This window comes from Cucurbita pepo, chromosome LG03 (assembly GCF_002806865.2).
Source record: "Cucurbita pepo subsp. pepo cultivar mu-cu-16 chromosome LG03, ASM280686v2, whole genome shotgun sequence".
Classification (NCBI taxonomy): domain Eukaryota; kingdom Viridiplantae; phylum Streptophyta; class Magnoliopsida; order Cucurbitales; family Cucurbitaceae; genus Cucurbita; species Cucurbita pepo.
Window position 1 is genome coordinate 8,409,501 of NC_036640.1, and position 19,938 is coordinate 8,429,438.

The 19,938-nt window shown below is 37.3% G+C and overlaps 4 protein-coding genes and 1 long non-coding RNA gene across 10 annotated transcripts; 2 read left to right on the top strand and 3 right to left on the bottom strand.

Moving 5' to 3' along the window:
* Positions 1-51: 51 nt before the first annotated feature.
* On the bottom strand, positions 52-6,935 carry LOC111790678 (AT-rich interactive domain-containing protein 4-like). Of its 5 annotated transcripts, none has more exons than XM_023671685.1 (17): positions 6,071-6,935; positions 5,940-5,972; positions 5,418-5,870; positions 5,143-5,328; positions 4,944-4,997; positions 4,725-4,813; positions 3,375-3,657; positions 3,203-3,259; positions 3,013-3,044; positions 2,686-2,821; positions 2,421-2,594; positions 1,589-2,224; positions 1,223-1,360; positions 1,044-1,142; positions 793-893; positions 603-693; positions 52-489 (listed from the first exon to the last, which is right to left on the bottom strand). In XM_023671685.1, the coding sequence occupies exons 3-17, from the start codon at positions 5,565-5,567 to the stop codon at positions 358-360; spliced, it is 2,358 nt and encodes a 785-aa protein (XP_023527453.1). In that variant the 5' UTR covers positions 5,568-5,870; positions 5,940-5,972; positions 6,071-6,935; the 3' UTR covers positions 52-357. The 5 variants fall into 5 exon arrangements, with proteins under 5 accessions (XP_023527453.1, XP_023527452.1, XP_023527451.1 ...); XM_023671684.1 differs by having other exon boundaries at positions 5,940-5,975; XM_023671683.1 differs by having other exon boundaries at positions 5,418-6,170; positions 6,335-6,935.
* Positions 6,936-7,968: 1,033 nt separating this feature from the next.
* LOC111789773 lies at positions 7,969-9,069 on the bottom strand. Its single transcript, XM_023670454.1, has 3 exons — positions 8,697-9,069; positions 8,487-8,623; positions 7,969-8,374 (listed from the first exon to the last, which is right to left on the bottom strand). The coding sequence occupies exons 1-3, from the start codon at positions 8,865-8,867 to the stop codon at positions 8,236-8,238; spliced, it is 447 nt and encodes a 148-aa protein (XP_023526222.1). The 5' UTR covers positions 8,868-9,069; the 3' UTR covers positions 7,969-8,235.
* On the top strand, positions 8,372-9,595 carry LOC111789774. The gene is made up of 2 exons (XR_002814382.1): positions 8,372-8,508; positions 9,267-9,595. It is a non-coding gene; the product is annotated as an uncharacterized LOC111789774 (long non-coding RNA).
* Positions 9,596-12,075: 2,480 nt separating this feature from the next.
* Positions 12,076-15,008, top strand: LOC111790959. 2 transcript variants are annotated; one of them, XM_023672103.1, is made up of 5 exons: positions 12,076-12,802; positions 12,887-13,370; positions 13,475-13,958; positions 14,036-14,117; positions 14,532-15,008. In XM_023672103.1, exons 1-5 carry the CDS (start codon positions 12,764-12,766, stop codon positions 14,754-14,756), a joined length of 1,314 nt encoding a protein of 437 aa, XP_023527871.1. In that variant the 5' UTR covers positions 12,076-12,763; the 3' UTR covers positions 14,757-15,008. The 2 variants fall into 2 exon arrangements, with proteins under 2 accessions (XP_023527871.1, XP_023527870.1); XM_023672102.1 differs by having other exon boundaries at positions 12,078-12,802; positions 13,457-13,958.
* On the bottom strand, positions 14,846-19,619 carry LOC111790958 (alanine aminotransferase 2-like). Its single transcript, XM_023672101.1, has 15 exons — positions 19,159-19,619; positions 18,717-18,767; positions 18,445-18,495; positions 17,852-17,917; positions 17,715-17,776; positions 17,505-17,583; positions 17,303-17,407; positions 17,110-17,220; positions 16,752-16,889; positions 16,599-16,673; positions 16,363-16,483; positions 16,091-16,245; positions 15,870-15,944; positions 15,315-15,518; positions 14,846-15,186 (listed from the first exon to the last, which is right to left on the bottom strand). The coding sequence occupies exons 1-15, from the start codon at positions 19,348-19,350 to the stop codon at positions 15,070-15,072; spliced, it is 1,602 nt and encodes a 533-aa protein (XP_023527869.1). The 5' UTR covers positions 19,351-19,619; the 3' UTR covers positions 14,846-15,069.
* Positions 19,620-19,938: the final 319 nt, after the last annotated feature.

Here is a 19,938-nt window from a genome sequence, read left to right on the forward strand (position 1 = left end):
CTGTTTTGGAATGCATATGAAGTAGTTTTGCTGGATCATCATGTATTTTTATACAATGAAAAATGGTAAATTAGATATCTATGTTCATTAAAATACATCAGTCATGGCTTAGCTACAAGAATAGAAGTTATATTACAGCACCCTAATGCTAACTTTACTCCTAACTCCTAAACAGCTACCTATATCATGAAGTCTGTTCTCATGTGTGCTCTAATCTTTACTCTTCAGCAGCACACCATCTCAAATCAAAACTCGCCTACGAGCTCATGGAATGAATAATTTCTCATGTACGATATAAGAATAGGCAAAAAGGAAAAATAGCACAGCCGAAACCTCGAGACGAAGGCCAAAACTGAATCAAGGTATCTGTGGTGGATTCGTTAGTCCTTGCGGAGACCCGTTTGCTACTCTGTGTGGTTTCTTCTTGTTGTAAGTTGTAATGCTACAATGTGGACAAACATACTCTAGCCCATCTGTTTTGGCATAATCCTGGAAGTAAAGAAACAAAGTATTAACCAGATTGCACAACACCCTTTCAGTTTCAAGTTTCACAAACTCGAGGATTCTCCTAGAATGTATCTCGTGATGGTCGGAAATTGTACCTTAAATGCACCGAGACCCTGCCTTCGATCGCACCCGAAATGAGCCCATTCACCACAAATACCACAGTTCACCCAATCCCCTGCTGCACTACTGTTGTACAGTTGCAAATACCATGGTGAGGAAGTGATCTTACAATGATTATCAAAACCATAAGAGTGTGAGCAGAATCAGTAGAACAAATTGACAAACCTGTGGCACAAAAGGCAGCATTCTCCATCTACATCATCATGAGCCAATTCATATTCAAGAAGGTACGTCTCGTAATGTCGTTTCAGTGTATTTCCGACACCCTGTGAGAACATACAGGATCAACTTCTTCCAACATATGAGATTAGTAAAATCGAAACAGTTTTCATCTACCAACAGATTTCTGTAGCTTAGGCTGAGAAGAAAATAGCATAAGGGTCACAAATCTATGACAAAAAGCTTGCTGAACATACAGTCATTCTGTTGGACATTGTGTAGTTATGCATCTTAGAGAAGATCTGCCCTTTCCAGTTGATACCATTACCGACATGAAAGCCTCCTCGAGTGACCACCTATGAAGCAGAGCAGCACGTTCAATATGGATCTTTTCAGGTAAGATACCAAAAGAGGAATCAATGATTCAAGACCGTACCTCCTTATACAAGTTAAAGAGGTCAAGACGCTTTCCGTTGAGTATGGCGTCTGGGAACTCCTCAAGTCCACCTTGAGGTATAAGTCGTGAATGTCCTCTAAGTAGTAGAAACTCCATAACATCCTTCAAGAACTCCTCCTGAAATAAGAACGGAAAAGAAACGTTACTAACAGCATAACGAAATCCATATCAATTCAGACGGAAAAACTTCTGAAATAATTGTACATGAACATATAACATAAAGTTGAGATCTCTTCCTCCTAAGAAAAGCATTTCAGAGAAATATTTCAGTTCGAAAATATACTACCAATAACCCGATATCCACCGACCTTTTAAGTTTAAACATTAAAGAACATGGTATCTTACCTCTGAGCAATCTTGAATTGGGTTTCTTCCACAACCATGCTTCTTTAGAGGCAGCGGGTTTAAGGAAATAATCTGCTTAGACTGAGATGAGCTCGAAAAGGATTTTCTTTGTGTTGCAGAAGTTGATCCTACAGTTACATGCTTTGATGGGGTAACAACAGGAAAACAAGCCTTGGGTTGTCCTCCATTGTTCCCATCTGCTTCGGTCAATCCAGAGAACGACGTCATTTTATTCCTATGCACGCGTGGAATAGGCCTCATGGAGGCTACTTTTAATCTTTTCCTTGATGGGAGTAAAGGTGTCTTGAACCCATTCATTGGTGCAGGCTCCTCTCTACCTACTCTTCTAATGGAAGGGATGTTTGCATATGCAAGACGATCGTGTGAAAGGGTGCTCCGTATTCCTTGGCTTGGTTCTACTCTCTTTCTACTAGGAGGCGGTGGCTTAAACCAGCTGGGTAATACGCTTACAAGCAACTGATCTGAATGTTTATCATTCACATCTTTTGAACAAAAGAAGAGCAATCGCTCAGCATCCTCTTTCTCGAAAGAAGCAACAGGCAAACCCTGAACTCCCCCAACGCCGAGTGCAACTAAACTCCGATACGACATATCAGGTGCTAGCTGCCTCAAGACCTGAAACAGCATCCATGGAAAACAAATTGATATCGATACATTAAAGATGGAGCAGCTCCGGATTATTCAACCAAGTTCAAATCTTTTGATAAATTGAACCTCAACCAGAGCCAAGTTCATTCCTTTGAATAAAGAATAAATCAATGTACAGTTTCCTCTAGAGTGGGGAAGGGGGAAAGCAAGCATGTCGGCGGACCTGTGATGCCCAAGCGGGAACCTTCATGGAAACCTCAAATACTGTTGCCCCACAGGCAACTGAAGCAGATTTTCGAGGCTCGTGCATGTGATGTTTGTTGTCCTCACAATCATACATGGCATGAACTAACTGGCTATTTTCAATAATCTCGTGTTTGATATGTTTCTCTAAGAGCTGAAAAAATAAGTAGCAACCAGGTATTAGACTCCTATTTCAAAAAATTAACAAAAAGAAACAGGTCAAATAGTTCAAATTAGAAACAAACCTGATCATCAAAACAAGTATGAGGGCTACCAGACACCAATATTGAGATGTGGGCTGAGCTACAAGTCACCATATCACACCGCATCGTCACAACTCCACGAGCAAAGGATCCCGCCTGAAGAGGTGGCGGAGGAGCACTGAACCATATTTTTCAAGGCATTAATACCATAAACAATTGACATTCACTCAACCGAAGATTTAATTCCTATATGACACTGAGAGTTAACAAATAGAATTGGTGTACCAAATGTGCTAAGTGGTCGAAGTGTTCGAACCGAAAATATTCCAAGTGTATTTCATTATAAGTTCTTTCCAAGGAGAAGCTTACCTGAACTTTCCCTGAAGTTTACACCCACGTATCTGTATCGCCCATAAAAACGAAAAACTCAAAAGTTACAACAGTTCATAGAGATCGTTTCCGTTATTTCATTCAGAAAGTATTAATGAATAATATCAAACAATGTCATTGACCAACTCTTACAAGCCATAAAACAAAAAAAGTTCCAAAGGATACTTACTTCAATGTTCAAAAGAGCATTAAGGCCATCCTCCAATGATCTCAATAAGCATGCATCCTAGAAAGCAAGTAAAATAGCTTAGAATTGAAAAGGTACTCATATTCTTGCACACCTATAGGCAGGTGTACCCAATGGCACATGAATATATGAAAAACGCCTTGAAACTGATTACCGGCGTGCAAGCCACTCCACAGATGAGAAATCTCACGGTCACACTATTATCGTGAATACTTATGGCAGTGAGGGTTTCTAATGAACCATCTTCATCTTCACCTTCACCTACGTCGACCTTGGGGGGTTCTACATTAATCTTTAGGGGTTCCCCAATAACCTGTGGCTCTAAATCACTCGTAATAATGTCAACAATCCCAGGCAGAGCATGATTGCTCCCCATGCAATGAAGCCTAAAAGCAGCACGTGCAAGCTGAAAAGCATCCCATGTATGAGTAGATGAACTGCAGCACACAAGTAAAATAAAACGTAGAAATCAAATATTTGTCACCCTCCACAGACACAAGTACAAAGGTTCAGAGAGAAAAGTAAAACAGATACGACATATGCAAAACATAAGTGTCCTCAACAAGTAGAGAGGGCCTACCAGTGTCACTAACAAGTTAGATGGCTTGTCTTTTGTATAAGAATGACACGTAGATAGCTAGAAATCGAATGCATGTCAAATGATGACTGTAGTTTTGTTTTCCGTGGGAATTCTCCTTGAGAAACTCGACTTATTTTACATGAGAATTCTTTTTTCATGTTGATTTTTAAGATTATATTCATTATATATCATGCAATTCATTAAAGTCTTCACCCTTGTTTTGTCCTTGCACTTAAGCCCTAAAAAAGAGCTATTGCTCTTTAATTTGCATCACACTTTTAAAACCGCTACTATCAATACGTTCCATAGTAGGGTGAGCTCATACAAGAAGCACAAAGTATATATATAATATGAAAATGTGAGATCCCACATCGATTGGAGAGGAGAATGAAGCATTCTGTACAAGGGTGTGGAAACCTCTTCCTAGCATACGCATTTTAAAAACCTTGAGGGGAAGCCTGGAAGGAAAAGCCCAAAGAGGACAATATCTGCTAGTGGTGGGCTTGGGCTATTACAAATGGTATCAAAGTCAGTGGGCTTGGGCTATTACAAATGGTATCAAAGTCAGACACCAGACAGTGTGCCAGCGAGGACGCTGGGCCTCGAAGAGGGATGAATCGTGAGATCCCACATCGATTGGAGAGAGGAACAACACATTCTTTATAAGGGTGTGGAAACATCTTCCAAGCAGACGCGTTTTAAAAACCTTGAGCGGAGCCTGAAAGGGAAAGCCCAAAGAGGACAATATTTGATAGCATGGGCTTGGGCTGTTACGAACAATCACAAGATAACTTTTATTCTAACCTAAATGTGAAGATAAGTATTTACTTGAATCCATGAAGACAGGCAAATAGACACCTAAAACCACACAATTCTAGTATGCCTAATAGCAAGTAGTGTAAAGCCTTCAAATACGCAATGTACCTCTGCAACACTGAAAACAATGCATTACGAAAATGAGCTGCAGCATAACACGAAAATGTGCTGTTCCAATACATGACATAAGGAATTCCCTGCACAATAATGAATCTATTTCAATAAACATTCTTCGACAAAAAAAGATATCATACAAGAATGAAGCGCCTCCGCTATTAACACCATAGTTTAATTGAAGTGGTGGTCTAAGAACCTCATATAAGTCACCTTAGAATGAAGCGCCTCCGCTATTCTGCCTCCATTTGGGATTTCTAAATACACCTGAGCAAATAGATGAACTAATTTAATCAAAACCCGAATCCATTCAAACGCAACCCCATCACAAAGGAGTGAATGTGCAGAAGAAAAAATGAGATGTTTATGTAAAGAACTGATGCATCAACTATAGAAGGGAGACAGAGCATACAACAGTTGGTAGTGCAGTATTGAACAGCCCACATAAATCTTCAAGAAACAAATCAACACCATTCCAAACCAAAGACCCAATTTCATCATTTCCTAGTTGTTCCCCTTGCAAGTAGACAAAGCTCGGTAGACACGATTCCACAATTCTACTAAATTCATCCGTGCTTGGATTTGTCAAAGCTCGAACCTGCACATTCAAGCAGTTGAATATTTTGACAAGAACCATCTTAAGTATAGGAAAATTGCATATAAATGAAAACTAATGCAGATTAGCACCTCCAATCGTCCAGAAGAAACTAATCCCGGAAACGGATATTTCAACTTATCCTCATTGACATCCTCCTCGCATTTCGCTTTAAGAACACTTCCGCAAGTGACAGCAAGTAGGCTACAAGTTTGTCTAGCAGCTATTACGGAATGAAGCATCGTTTACAAGAAGAACCGGGAGATAATTGCATTAAGCAAACTTCCTCAAGCAATGAGATCTTTCAACTTGCTTGTGGAACGGTTAGAACACAACCATTCGCCAAAACAGAGCCCCAACGCTCTGTCATCAGCTAACAATCTCAGAGACCAATACCAATAGGCCATGACATAGAATTACAGAACCTGAATTTTCATTTTGAGGTTGAAACAATGCCATCATCTTAAAGCCTCTCAAGGACGGCTTTAAGATCAAAATCAAAGACGTCTGGAACGTTTAATTCTCACCGGACCAACAATTAAACCCTAAGAAATCACTCACTTCAGCATATAATTTCAGCAAAACTGAATGCAGGACTTATCTAGAACTCAAACCTTATGAACAGCAAGAACAAAGCATATATCGAGCTGCTGTCAAGGATTCATTAAAAAAAACAAAAACAAAAACATCAAAACCGAAGCTCCAAAGCAAAACCCATAAGAGAAAACCTTAAAATTAAACGAACCAGTCACCAGCAGAAGAAGCGAGAGGGAATTCAGCGCCTCAGACGACAGAAACCGGAAAACCCAGAAAGCGAATGGGAAGGATGAAGGGAATTTGAGCATCTAGCGCAATGAGATGAAGAAAAATCGACGAAAAATTCATACGAAAGAGGAAGAAATTTGGGGAATGATAGAAGAGTGAAGGGCGAAAAGCGAACCCTAGGCCCCTTAAAATTCACATCATTAAAAAATCGCTGAAAGAAAATAGAAATAAGAAATATTCTTACCTTTCTCCCTATCCACATTCCACGCAATAAACACGAAAATCAAAAGCTCACAGTCGCCAAAATTAAATCAAATTATTAGTTCCTTTCTGTTAAATAAGTGGGTGTCAGATAAAAACATTCCCACATCTCGGAGCCGGAAGTCAAACATATCAAAACAAGATTCAAAACACATCAAACCCAACCAGAAAAGGGAAAGGTTTATAACACAACCCCTTCTCACGAACTGCGATTCCAATCCAATCAACAAACGACATGGCCTTACAAATTTCTATTACAAATACAACAACAAATGGGCACGTGTTGTTCGTCCTCCAAGAAATTTGTAAGAAAAATCAGATCACGAGACTTCAAAACCCAGAAAAATTTTTGCGTTAATTGGGTGCCTAAAAGCACGGATTTAACGAAAATGGTAAAAGACATCAGGCCTTGTCTTGTTCGTAATTTGGGCTTCTTTTTCTGCCGTGGATTAGATTGATGAACAGATCGTTCTAGTTTGGTCAAGTTAGTTGAGCAGCACAAAGCGAAGGGGAAGCTTGTTCTTTTCTGCTCATACGGGCCGCATCAGCGCACGCAGGCGAAAGCATAGCCAGGAGGTAGCGAAGTTCCACAGCCTATGTCGCTCTGTTTAATTAACTTGGAATTCAAAAAATAATTATAAATTTTTAAAAATAAAACAATTACTTCTTCTAATTATTATCTTAACATTTAATAAATTATTATATTATTTAAAATTTTGAAAAGTAACCCATTTATTTTATAATAATGTATAATCATTAAATTTTTTACTAAATTAAAAAAAAAATGTGCTAAATTTCAAATTATGTATAATTTAACGAATAAATAAATATAAATATAAATATCATAAACTCAAATATTAACCGAGATAAATAACCAATATGATATAAAGAAATCGGGAATAAAGATATAAAAAAATCGGAAATAAAGTATATTTTAGAGGGATTTGAGCAAAAATAATTTAAATCTTATTATAATCGGTTTTTACCATTAAAATAATTTATAATTGAAACGACCCGGATCCACCGCTAGTAAATATTGTCCTCTTTGGGCTTTCTCTTTTGGGCTTCCACTCAAGGGAGTAGACATGGGGCGGTGTGCCAGTAAGGACGCTGGACCTCAAAGGGGTGGATTTGGGGGCGGTCCCACATCAATTGGAGGAAGAAAAGAGTGTCAGCAAGGACGCTGGGCCTCGAAGGGGGGTGGATTGTGATGTCCGACATTGGTTGAGGAGGAGAACAAATCACCATTCATAAGGGTGTGGAAATCTTCACTTAGCACGCGTTTTAAAGCCTCGAAGTGAAGTCCAAAAGGGAAAGCCCAAAGAGGACAATATCTGCTAGCAGTGGATTTGGGGCGTTACAATAATTAACCTTTTAACCCATAGTAATTACTTTGATTCAAGTTTACCTAGAAGATTTAAATTTATTCTCGTAAATCTGAGAGCTCTACTTTAGATAGATAGTGAAAACTATCAAACAATAGTACAGTAGGAGCAAATTTTTCTTAACAGATATGTTTTAAAATTGTGAGGACTATAACACTACGTAACATGATCAAAACGGACAATATCGGCTAGTAATGGACTTGGATTTTAAACTGTAAGGCCGACGATAATACAAACAGATAAAAACTGACAATATCCGTTAGGGGTAGACTTGGATCTTACAAACATTTCTGGATCGTTTCATCGCTACAAATAATTTACATTATTACAAACAAAGGAGTTTTTAGGATTTTTTTACAATTTATTGTATGCTATGTTTACAATCTAAGCGAAGCCATGAGCCTATGATCGAGGTAAAATTATACAAATTCTAAACAAGGAAACCACAATTTCCCCTTTCATTTCACCTGCAATTTCCAGTTCTTGAGCTAAGCAATTACTACAAACTGCAGCCATTCGCTCGAATTCGAAGCTCTCCTCTTCCACTTCCACTTCCAGCACCGCCATTAATGGTTTCTAAGCTCTTCTCCCAATTTTGCTGCAGGAGAAGACGATCGATCTTCAATTCGCCATCAGATCTGAGAATCCGCGGAAACACAGAACAGGAATCAGAATTCAGAACAAAGAAAAGCATATATTACGATGCGGCCTCTAAATTCATTCCAGAAATTATCGAGATCTGGTTTCTACCTTCGACGAGACTTTTCGCAAGGTAATTTCTCAATCTCTTGCTCAATACGAGGCTCTTCGTCATCATATCCTTCGCAAATAATCTCTCCATCGTCGTCTCTGTAGCAAATCACGCCATTAGAACGATCCTCGAAAACCTGCCAAAATCAACTAGACTGTAAGAACAATGATCTGATCTAAGAAGTTTAGATCACAGGAATAGAGACTAACCACGTTGTTCTTTAAAGAACATGTAATTTGGAGAGTGAAAGTTCTGTTGAGTGAAAATTTTGCAGGTTTGAGCATAAAAACTTCACTCAGAGGTTTAGTTTGAAGAGATGTAACAGAATTTAGGGCAAAAGGAGGAGATCTGCAATTTGTGCCAATCATCGCCATTGCCATTGGAGGTCTTGAAAGAGTTTGGTCTTCGAGCTTTAAAAAGATGCTTACGGAAACCAAACCGTCCTTCAATGGATTTCATATTAAACAATACAAGCGTTGAAAACCTTGCAATTCATGAAATTTTGGGACCCAATTTGCTTCATCTCGAGCACTCCCTTTGTGCATTTGAGCATTAATTTATTGTCAAATTGGCCATTGCGTCATTTCCATAATCTGCTGGTTATTTCAATTCTAGTAGAACTTCGAATCAAATCTTACCGATTTTCATTTTCTTTTGATCTATGTTTATATTCGTAGAATAGATATAGATTAAGTATTATAAAGTGAATGTTCTCGATCAAAATATCAAAAGTTTGAATCTCTTCTAACATTTTTTTATTTTTTTTTTACGATTGTCAGGAAAAAAAGTCATTGTCTAGACGTTGCTTGCAAATATAAACTACGTCAAATTATTGGAGGATGGATAACCACGTAAGTCAATCAATTTTTATCATGTAGTTCTTTTCTTTGTCTTTTATCATTTGGTAGTAGTCTTTTGTATGTCCATGTCATATCAATCTTTGGGACATTATCGGCATCTCCACTATACCTGTATATTAGGTTTTGTGTGATTCATTGTTACTTTATGAGTGTGTCACAGTTACCCTAAAAAGACGGAACCAACCATTTTGCAAAGGGACAAAACGAAAACTCTTTTCATGCATTGATAACCATTTGGTTTATTCAAATGTCAAGTTAGTAGTTCAGCTCAACCAAAATCGAACATGCACATACACACGCATTCTCCTAGCTCAGACCACATCTCACCCAAAAAGAATATATATATGTTTGATCAATATAGAAGACGACGTTCTTGGTTTATTTATTTTTTATTTTTCTATGGATCGATCTTGTAACCACCTAATTTCGTAAAGTAGATGAAATATTATTACTTGAAAAGAAGTGAAAAATAGTGAAAATTATAAACAAAGAAAGATAATGTAGAGGATCGGATTGAATTTCTTTTATTCAAAATTGAAAGATCACAAATACAATGCGCATGAAAATCTCTTTGAAAAAATCATTTCATATCATAAGACTCAATTTATAGAAATTGTAGAGCTAACTATAGACGTCATCTCCTAGCCTTTTACTCCATCACGCCATTGTCCATAACCAGCTTTTCTAACTCAATTTACAAAAAAGAAAGAGATGCATGAATGAGTATATAAATATTCTTCTTATACATCATCAAAATATATATATATATATATATATATATATATATATATATATATATATATATATATATATATATTCATCGAAAAAGATAACTTAGATTCTAAATTATAGGTTGTTTACAAGGTTCACTCTCCTTATCTACTGTACTGAAACTGAGAGTCTTTTTATTTCTTATTAATCTCTTGTCTGCCTTTGAGGACTACTCGGGACCTTGAAGAACATAATTGTCACCCTACTAATTCGTACAACCACCTAAGCGCTCTCTTAACTCACTTGAGTTCAAACACGTCTTTTTATTTCTTATTAATCTCTTGTCTGCCTTTGAGGACTACTCGGGACCTTAAATAACATAATTGTCACTCTACTAATTCGTACAACCACCTAAGCTATTCTATTCGTTCTCATAGTTCAACTCCCCAAAGTCTACCGTTGGATTCTTATGTCACTATTTATTTAAAGGTTTTGTTGATAGACTTTCCTAACATGAACATTTAAGCCTGTTATACCACTTAAACTTAATTAAGAATTCAAATTCTAAAAGCTCTTAACTAACTTTAGTGCAGCCCGATTGAGCTCATACTCATACTCTAGTGTTATAAATCTATGTCATAAGCTTGCACGGACAAATAAGTTATACTAATATGAAACTCCTAGCCTTTCAAAATTTAGCCTTAACAAGGCTCCTACTAACTTACTAATCTCTTATAGCCCGGTTACCTTGGTGAGATGTTCCTAGGAAAATGGATAATCTTGTCATAATTCTATCTTTAGTCTGTCATAATGTCTATCCCTCACATAGATAATCTATTAGGGTAGTTGACATAGCCATAATAATTTCATAATGCAAATGTGACATAAAAAGGAATCAACCCTTGTATCAGCGGACTCTATGTGGTCACGATTAAGAAAGAGTTAGGAGACCCTAATCGTACACACATAGTGTACGTATTGCACTATTAGATCAATTTTTCCTCAGTTTTGGACCATTACAGCAAAGAACTCCTTCCACCTTCAACTTCATTTGACAGCAAGAATTTGGTTAAAACACGAGGAATTGGCCTCTAAAGTTCGATTGGAAGACTCACTGACAAAGTTGCTACCTTTTTTCTTTTTCTTTTTTAATTAAGTTATGTTAAATTTCGAAAATAACCCTCCTGCATATATGTATATATATATTTAAAACGTTTAAGGATTTTATAAAATTTGAACGAATAAATGTGTCTATTTCTTAAAAGTTAAATTGATGGTAAAATTTAAAAGGGCTCTTAATTAATTAAAAATACATTTCAGTTTATTGAGAATCAAAATTGGTTTCAAATTATAAAGGTAGTAAAAAATATAAAAATTAATAAATAAAAAAATCTTAATTAATTAAATAAATTTTGTTAAGAGTGTTCATTAAATATATATATATATATATATATATATATATATATTTCACTTGAAATGCTTTATTTTATATTTAATAAGTAATAGAAGCTTATTTTGAGTAAGGAAATAATAAAGCCATCCCCTCACCCTATATGCAATAATGCGCTGTCACTATTCCTTTTTATGTAACCCTATAAAGTGAGAATATATCATAGCAATAATTATCGGCCAATCGTCAATAATTAGAGTCGTAGCTTAGTACAAATATCAATTGAATCTTAATGGTTGACGATTTGATCTCTCCTATACAATTGTTAAAAAAAAAAATGATTAGAAACATATTGTTTTGACTAAGGTTTTTGTGTCTTTAAATATCCGATTGATTCGTGTATTAGATAGGGTTGATTCAAGAATACGACTTTTAATAAAATAAAAAATATACTTATAATTTTAAGAGAGACAGAGAACGATAAATAAAACTTGGTCTGATTCACTCTATTTGATATCTATTCAAATTACGTACGTCATGAATGAAACAACGTCTCTAAACTGAGTATTGGGTTGAGTTGATTGGCTCGATTCGATTCGATTCGGCCCCAGAGGATTATTTTGTTAGGTTAATGAGAAGAATGGTCTAAGAATGAAATTGTGTGTGTCAAAATAATTTTTATGAGAACAAATCTTGTCGGGTGGAGCTAAGCATCTTTGGGAACAGAGAGAAGAAAAAAAACACAAAAGCAAAGGGCTAAGCTTAAAGACTATTGTGCAAAGAAAAACAGAGCAAAACCAGCTTTTGCCTACAAACCAGACATACCCTTCCCTTAAAAAAAGCTTAAACAAATCCCATCTATAACTCATAAGAAGCTTCCTAAAAAGAATACAAAATATCAGAGAGAGAGATAAGAAGAAGCCATTGATATTACCTTTTCTTCAAGTTTCAAAATTTATGATTCACGAGATAGCCTTTCCCCTGCCCTTCTCCTTTTGAGAGACAGTACTGTTTCGTCCCCTTCTTCATCTCAGGCGGGCTTCATTCTCGCCCTACATCTTAGCCTTTGAATATATGCATACATATATATATATATATATATATATATAGGTATATGTATAGAGATAAGCATGGCTTGGCTAAGCTTGGCTTTTGCAGGCTATCCCATGTTAGTAGCTGCATTTGGGTTGGGACAGTGAGGACTCTGCCACACTGCTTTATATCTAAATCATGAAGATAGAGATAGAGATAGAGATAGAGATAGAGAAGAAAAAGGAGTGAACCCTTTTGATCATCTTCAACAAGCTTGAAAGCAATGGATCTTCCCACTCCCATGTTTGAATCAAATGATGGGGTAAATGTTGTTTTGAGGCTTTTAGTGGTTATCTTCTTCTAAAGCTTCTTGATTATGGCTTGTGTGTTTGTTTTTCTGATTCAGGAACCGCCATTGGAGGGCAGGAGAAGCTTCTATGGTAAAACCAAGGGCGACCCTTTTGTAGACACCTTCCATGACCCACTTTGCAAGCTCAACCTTAAAGAAACTTCAGAGTTTGTCAAGTCCTTACCAATGGCGAACAATGTCAGCTGCTCTGTTTCAACTCAGAGGAGGACAGAGGGTCTTAACTCAGTGACTCAAAGACGAGTTATGGAGTCTCCTTCAACTCCTGGAAGACCTGTTTTTGGGTTCAGTGTTGGAAACCTTTTAAGAAACAATGTCCCTTCAAAATGGGATGAAGCAGAGAAATGGCTCGTTTGTAGCCCTTGCAATGACTCCCCTGCCCACACATTGAAGCCATCCGAGCCCACAAGGATGTTAAAGCAATGTGAGGTCTTTGCTGAGAAGTCTCGAGTTACAGAGGAAAGGATCTCCAAAGCAGCAGCTTCAAGAACTGTTAATGGAGTTTCTGATCTACACATAAAAGGTAACAACTTTCCTGTTCTACTTAAAACTTTTCAGCTTTACTCAGAGCCCCTAAATTATTGCTACTTTTTCAACGTGTTCCTGTAGCTTGTTTAAAAACTACAGATAAGTTTATGGACAATTTAGAGGCAACTTTGTCCACGAACCAAGGCTTTGTGTTCAAGAGCTCCCCCATTGACAAGATGAAAGTTGCAGGCGCCATTATTGAGGTTCAGCACAGAGACATTGGAACAGAGATGACTCCTCTCGGCAGTTCCACCACCTCAAGGTGTCCAACGCCATTTAAAAGCACTTCCCCAGCTCGCTACAACACGCCATCTAGCAGATCCGGGCTGCTCGGTCTGGACACCAAGGGCGGCGACAGCGCCATCATCAACATTTCCCAATTGCAGGAATGCCATTTGGCTAAGCTACAGCTTCCATCTCAATATGATTCCATTGCATCACATTGGAGCTCAAGAGAAGAGGAAGAGGAAGAAATTTCCAAAAGCTTGAGACACTCTGAAACTGGCAATGAAGGACGGAAAAGTATACCAGATTCAAGAGCTGCAGCTTGGGAAGAAGAGAAGAAGACTAAATGCTGTAATAGGTAAGCATTTATCTTTTACTTCTTATGAATTTCACCTTTGGCCAAGACAGAGTTTGATTCCTACAACTTTTTTCCAGATATCAGAGAGAAGAAGCCAAGATACAGGCTTGGGTGAACCTTCAAAATGCAAAAGCAGAAGCTCAATCAAAGGAACTTGAGGTGACCCATTATCCAAAACTTCATTTTTATTCAAGTTTTCTGGTTTTTTATGTTCTGGGTTTCGTCGTTTTCCTTCCTCGAGCCGTCCGCCATTGTTGAGCCAGTCATGGTTCTCTCTGCTGGCTTCTTGACTAGCCCACCTCTGTTTCTGTGCTCACCTGATTTTCAGTAACCCTCATATCTGCATATGCTTCCATTAAAATAAGAATTGAAAGCTACAAGTCATCTTCCTAATAACTTTATGACAGCAATCTCCATTTGGAAAACGAAAGCGAAGAAAAAGGAGAATTTGTTTATGTCAATTGGTCTCTGGCATGCCTGAAAATCAGGGCTCAAGTTCCTGTTAGTCTTTAATGATCTTAAATACCCCACCCTTAATGGTTACTGTAAAGAACAGATGAAATGAAAATGCAGGTGAAAATAGAAAGGATGAGATCAAATTTAGAGGAGAAGCTGATGAAGAGATTGGCAATAGTCCATAGAAAAGCTGAGGAATGGAGAGAAGCAGCCAGGCAACAGCACTCAGGGCAGATTCAGAAAGCCACAGAACAAGCCAAGAAGCTAAATTGGAGACAATCTTATTCTTTTGGCCACAACATCACTTCTTGCAGTTGCTTTCCTAGCCATAACACTCACTAAAATAGAATAATGAAAACAAATACTACTTGTAGCAACTCTTCTCTTTTTCAATTTTATTATTGTTGTTCCTTGAAAGAAGAACAAGATCAGAAGAGGAAGTCACTTTCTTTGAGTTTTGAACAAAATATTAGATTGGGCTTCATTCCCTTCAATATAGTTTTGAGGAAGTAAATAAAATAAACACCGGTCTATCACTATTCCTAAATTAGGAAGTGGGAGGTCAAATTCATAATGGAAAAGTGAGCATGCTAACCACGGAGCTCATCATTTAAGGGAATGGGTTCAACATCACTATTGGTTCTGCAGCAGAGATTCAGTCGCGAAACTCTTCCATGAATTGTTTATGGAACTCAGTCAAGCGTGAAACAATGTCTGGAATCTTGTCCTCCTGTGGTAGTATGGTGCATCTAAAATGCCAGGTACCGGGAACCTTCAAGAAAACAAACGACAGTCTTAATACCATTTGCTAGACCCTAGAAGAAAGAACCAAAGGCCTCTTTTGTGTTTCGAGGTTCGCAGCCACATGGCCCAAGCATGATTAGAAGAAACGAAACTAACCTGACCAAAACCAGAACCTGGAACAACGACGATGCCAGTAGCATTAAGGAGGCGACGACAATAGAATGTATCAGGAGATGTATTGGCAGCTTCAGCTGCTTTGACTGCCTTCACGGGCAGGTAAATACGAGGAAAGAGATACATAGCTCCTTCTGTTTTATTGCACTCCACACCTTCTAAATTGTTTAAGGCATCTTCCAGTGCCTACAGTAGGAGTGAAAGTAAAATAAGGGGAGGTAGCAGGAGAGGAAGCAAATCTGCTGTAACATTTTCTGTAAATGCTCCTTAACTACTTTGTCAAGTGTGGATCGGCAACTCATATTCCGTTTAAATGGGAATATATATAGTAATTATAAAACAAAAAGAAATGTCAGCAAACCTAAACAGCAACCAAAGAACACTGAGGATCTGAAACATAAGTTAACTACTGAATGACGCCCAGCACACGTTTAGACCCCCAACAGTTTAGGCCATGAAAGCATCTCAGGTTTTGCATGAGTAAATCTAAACAATAGTAAAAAACTTCTTATTAATCGTCTATGTTAATTTACTAACCTTTGCACGCCTTGCCAGAGAAGAGAGGATTCCATCCTTCTCTGCACTATATGAGTCAAAAGATTCATCTCCAACCTGCATATATAGAACTTTCTTAATATGAAGCAGCAAGAGCATGCAGTGTCTAAATATACAATTGACCCATAGCATGCAGTGTCTTGAAGCGGAGAAATCAATAAACATTATTCAATTGACCCATAGTTTAGTGAGAAGAAAGTAACCTTTGGGGGACTCATTACAAGGCTTGCTAGAATCTGGCCAGAAATATTAGAACACAGATTCACTGATGCCACTTTGTATATCTGTTCCCTTATCTCAGGACTGAAACCAGTAACCTCCATGTAACCACCTCTTTTTCCACACTCGCCATAGTAACCTACATCATGTATAAATATACAACTGCTCCTTACATTTGAAATTGATCAATTCGATAAGATTTTCTCCTAACCCATGTTTCATCAGTAAATCAGATGAAAAGAAAATGAAATGTCACCTTTAGAGACAGACTGAAATGATATCAATGTGATATCCTCATTGCCATACCCCATAGACCGAGAAATCTTCTTAAAGGAGTGGAACTTCTTATCAGGAACGTAAATGTTTTCCTGATATACCTGGGGAAAGTAACAAAGATACATAAATTAACTTCAGGAGAATCAATTATTTCATTCGTTGGTTTAAAATGTATCATAACATCACTTATATTCATCTAATTGCAGATCTACCAACCTCATCCGCAAGAAGAACAAGACCCTCTTGTTTGCAGAATTCCACAATCTGCCGCTGATTATCCTCAGCAAGAACCTACAGGGTTTTACATCAAACTTTTAACAAGGGACACATTTCTTTAACCAGAAAATACGGCGTGGCAGCAAGACGCACCTGTCCTGTGGGATTCCCGGGATTTATTACCACCAGTGCCCTAACATTTATACCCTTGGACTTGGCTGCCTCCAGTTGCTTCTTAAGCTCAGAAGTTTCCAGTCCCCACCCTGCGGATTCGTCAAGATAGTATGGAACCTGCATAACACCAGATGATCCATCACATTACACTGATACAGATAAAACTCTAAATTCTACAGTGCTCAAGACAAGTTGAACAAACTCGTGCTAAAGAAAATATACGACTGCCAATTGCTCTAGAAGCTAAAACATAATTTTTTAGGTCAGCTAGAAGTTAGCACATTAAAACAACCACCAATTTTATTAGCTTGAAATTCTGAATAAAAGACTCAAATACCAGAGTGCCACCATTGAGAGCTATTGAAGCAGAGTACAAAGGGTATTGAGGGATTGGACAAAGAATTCCATCCCCTTCTGATCTTATAAGCAATTGCATCATTATATGAACCTGGACAGGGAAAGAACACCGAATTAATAAGCTTAATATGGAAAAATATTATCTTTGTGCTAGATAGAAAAATGGAGGTCACCGCTGGGCTTGCACCATCTGTTAAGAAAATATCATTTGGATCGGCAGGATATCCATCACGAGCTTCAATTCCAGCAGCAATTGTATCACGCAAACCCTTGATACCCTGATGTCAAAAGTGAAACCAATAAACTTAGAATCATCATCATTGCAATATTTTAGCATAAACTTCATTATCTTCTCTTATGGACATTCTCAATGACCTGGCTGTGACTATATGCGCCAGTTGCTCTTCCTGGTATTTGATCTAGAATTTCCCAAGCTCTCTTGATGGCATCAGTACTGCAATAAGTTTGGAAAATTCAGTTTAGGGAGAAGAAAAGTCAGCTTCAAGCTTTGTGCAAGGCTACTAATTATACAAATGACATGTTCTTACAAGGAAGAAACAAAAATATATATAAAAGTTATGATACCTGAACAAACCCTGTGTTTCACTTCTGTCCAAAATAGCAGGATGATCGCACAATGCAAGAACCTGAGATTCGGAAACATAGTAATTTTTCCATCCATTATAAGAAATGCCAAATTCTGTGAAAAAGAGTTAACAAACCTCACGGAAGAAAGTAATTGGCTGCTGACCAAGGGACTGGGGATTTCCAATATTGCAGTAGAGTATCTATATGAAATAATGACAACAAATCGATGAAGAACGTTAACTCAATGATGTTATAACCATATAGTTCAGTGCCATAAGATGGCAGCAGCCAAAAGACCCATTACCAAAAGTCAATAAAATTTCATTAATTAGAGGTTGTATGCATCATAATAAAAGAAAGTATCGCTTGCCTATTTAAATCAAATTTGCATAGTTTCTATTAGAAAGTGGGTACTATAACAGACCAAACCCACTACTAACAAATATGGTTCACTTTGGTCCGTTACATATCGCAGTCAGTCTCACGGTTTTTAAAACACGTATGCTAGGGAGAGGTTTCCACACCCTTATAAGGAATGTTTCGTTCTCCTCTCCAACCGATGTGGGATCTCACAGTTACACACGTATAAGGAGATATTTTCACATTCTTCATCAATTACTAACCGAGTATACAACATCATAGAATGACTAAAGGCCATCCAACTAAAAAGCAAACTAGAAGACTACAAATCCGTATTCTGATTAACAGTTGATATCGTTTTCCATACCTCATCAAAAGGATGTGAACCAGGCTTAGCCAATAACTCCTCTTGTAATCTCTAGAGAAGAGATGCATAAAAAGAACAATAAGATAAAGAAAAAAAATACAACACCTTGCTAATGAAATTCAAGAAACGAAGTTCTTAACCAACCATAAAGGGAGATTGATTATTCTTACATCAAAACAAAAGACAAAATTAGCTTTTAAAATTTTCAATCTCCCATTAGGTTTCTATCTGTCTTAAGCGTGTACTCTTACACAAAAAGGCAGTCAACTTACCTGGGCAAGGGTAACGATTTCACCTCTGACAGCATACTCACATTTAAGCACCTGGAAAAGAACATGTTGAATGATCACTACGTATAAAGACGAAAAAGACAAACGTTTCCACAGATAACCTAAACAGATTGAAACTCAATAACAATTCAATGGAGTATCCATAGAAAAGGGGGATTATATTAATAAAGAAATTCAACACCAATTATATAGCAAGCATTACGGACTGAATCTGAAAGGGCTCCTTTCAAAGCTAAATAGAAATCCCCTCAAACAGAAAGGGGCTTTCAAATGTTAATATAATCAAAGCAGAGTCATGATTCCAGGGATGAACCCGAACAGTATGAGCAAAAGAACATCCACAAACTCTAAACATTGACTTGTTAATAACCAAACCAATCAAACGGATCAACAGAAAACATAAAAACCAATCAAGGAACAATACCTTTTCGTTAATGGTGCCAAGTGAAACGGGATGAGTGGAAGAGGAAGACATGGATGAAGAAGAAGAAGAAGAAGAAGAAGAAGAAGAGGGGTGATCGAGAATGGGTGAAGAGGACAAGAGGCGGGGAAATTGAAGGGAGCGCTTGCGAAGAAGATGGGCAATTGTGGCGGAAACGCGAGCGTATTTCCTCATGGCTGGATTGAGGAAAATATATAAAATCGGGGGCGAGAAGCAGAAATCTTGAGAACTGGGAAGGAAAAAGCAAATTTGTAGGAACGGTGAATACTTATTGCGATTTGATTCGGATGGATTTGGCGCACACAGACTTGACTTTGGTTGAATCCGTGTGTTATAAACAACACAATTGTCAGCGAAAATTAGTTAACAATTCATTTATGAACATCTCTCTCATCCTCGGCTCCCTCAATTTTCCCCAACCCTCTGTCCACGCCACCCAGAAATTGGATACTTTCCTAACCCTACATTATTATTATTATTATTATTATTATTAATTATTAATTATTATCGTTATTATTATTATTATTTCCAAAATTAAAAGTGAGATTGTATTGGAAAAATATAATGGGTCGTAAGATTTTTTTTGAATTATTTAAAAAAATCATATTTATCTATATTACGTATTAATATTGGTAAATGTTAAATATTATTAACCTTTAAAATAATTTTAAAAATAGAGCACCTATTTTTGAGTTGGTCGGTTGACCCTTGTGGCTTTGGTTTGGGCTTCCCAAAATGACTCATACCAATTGAGATACTATT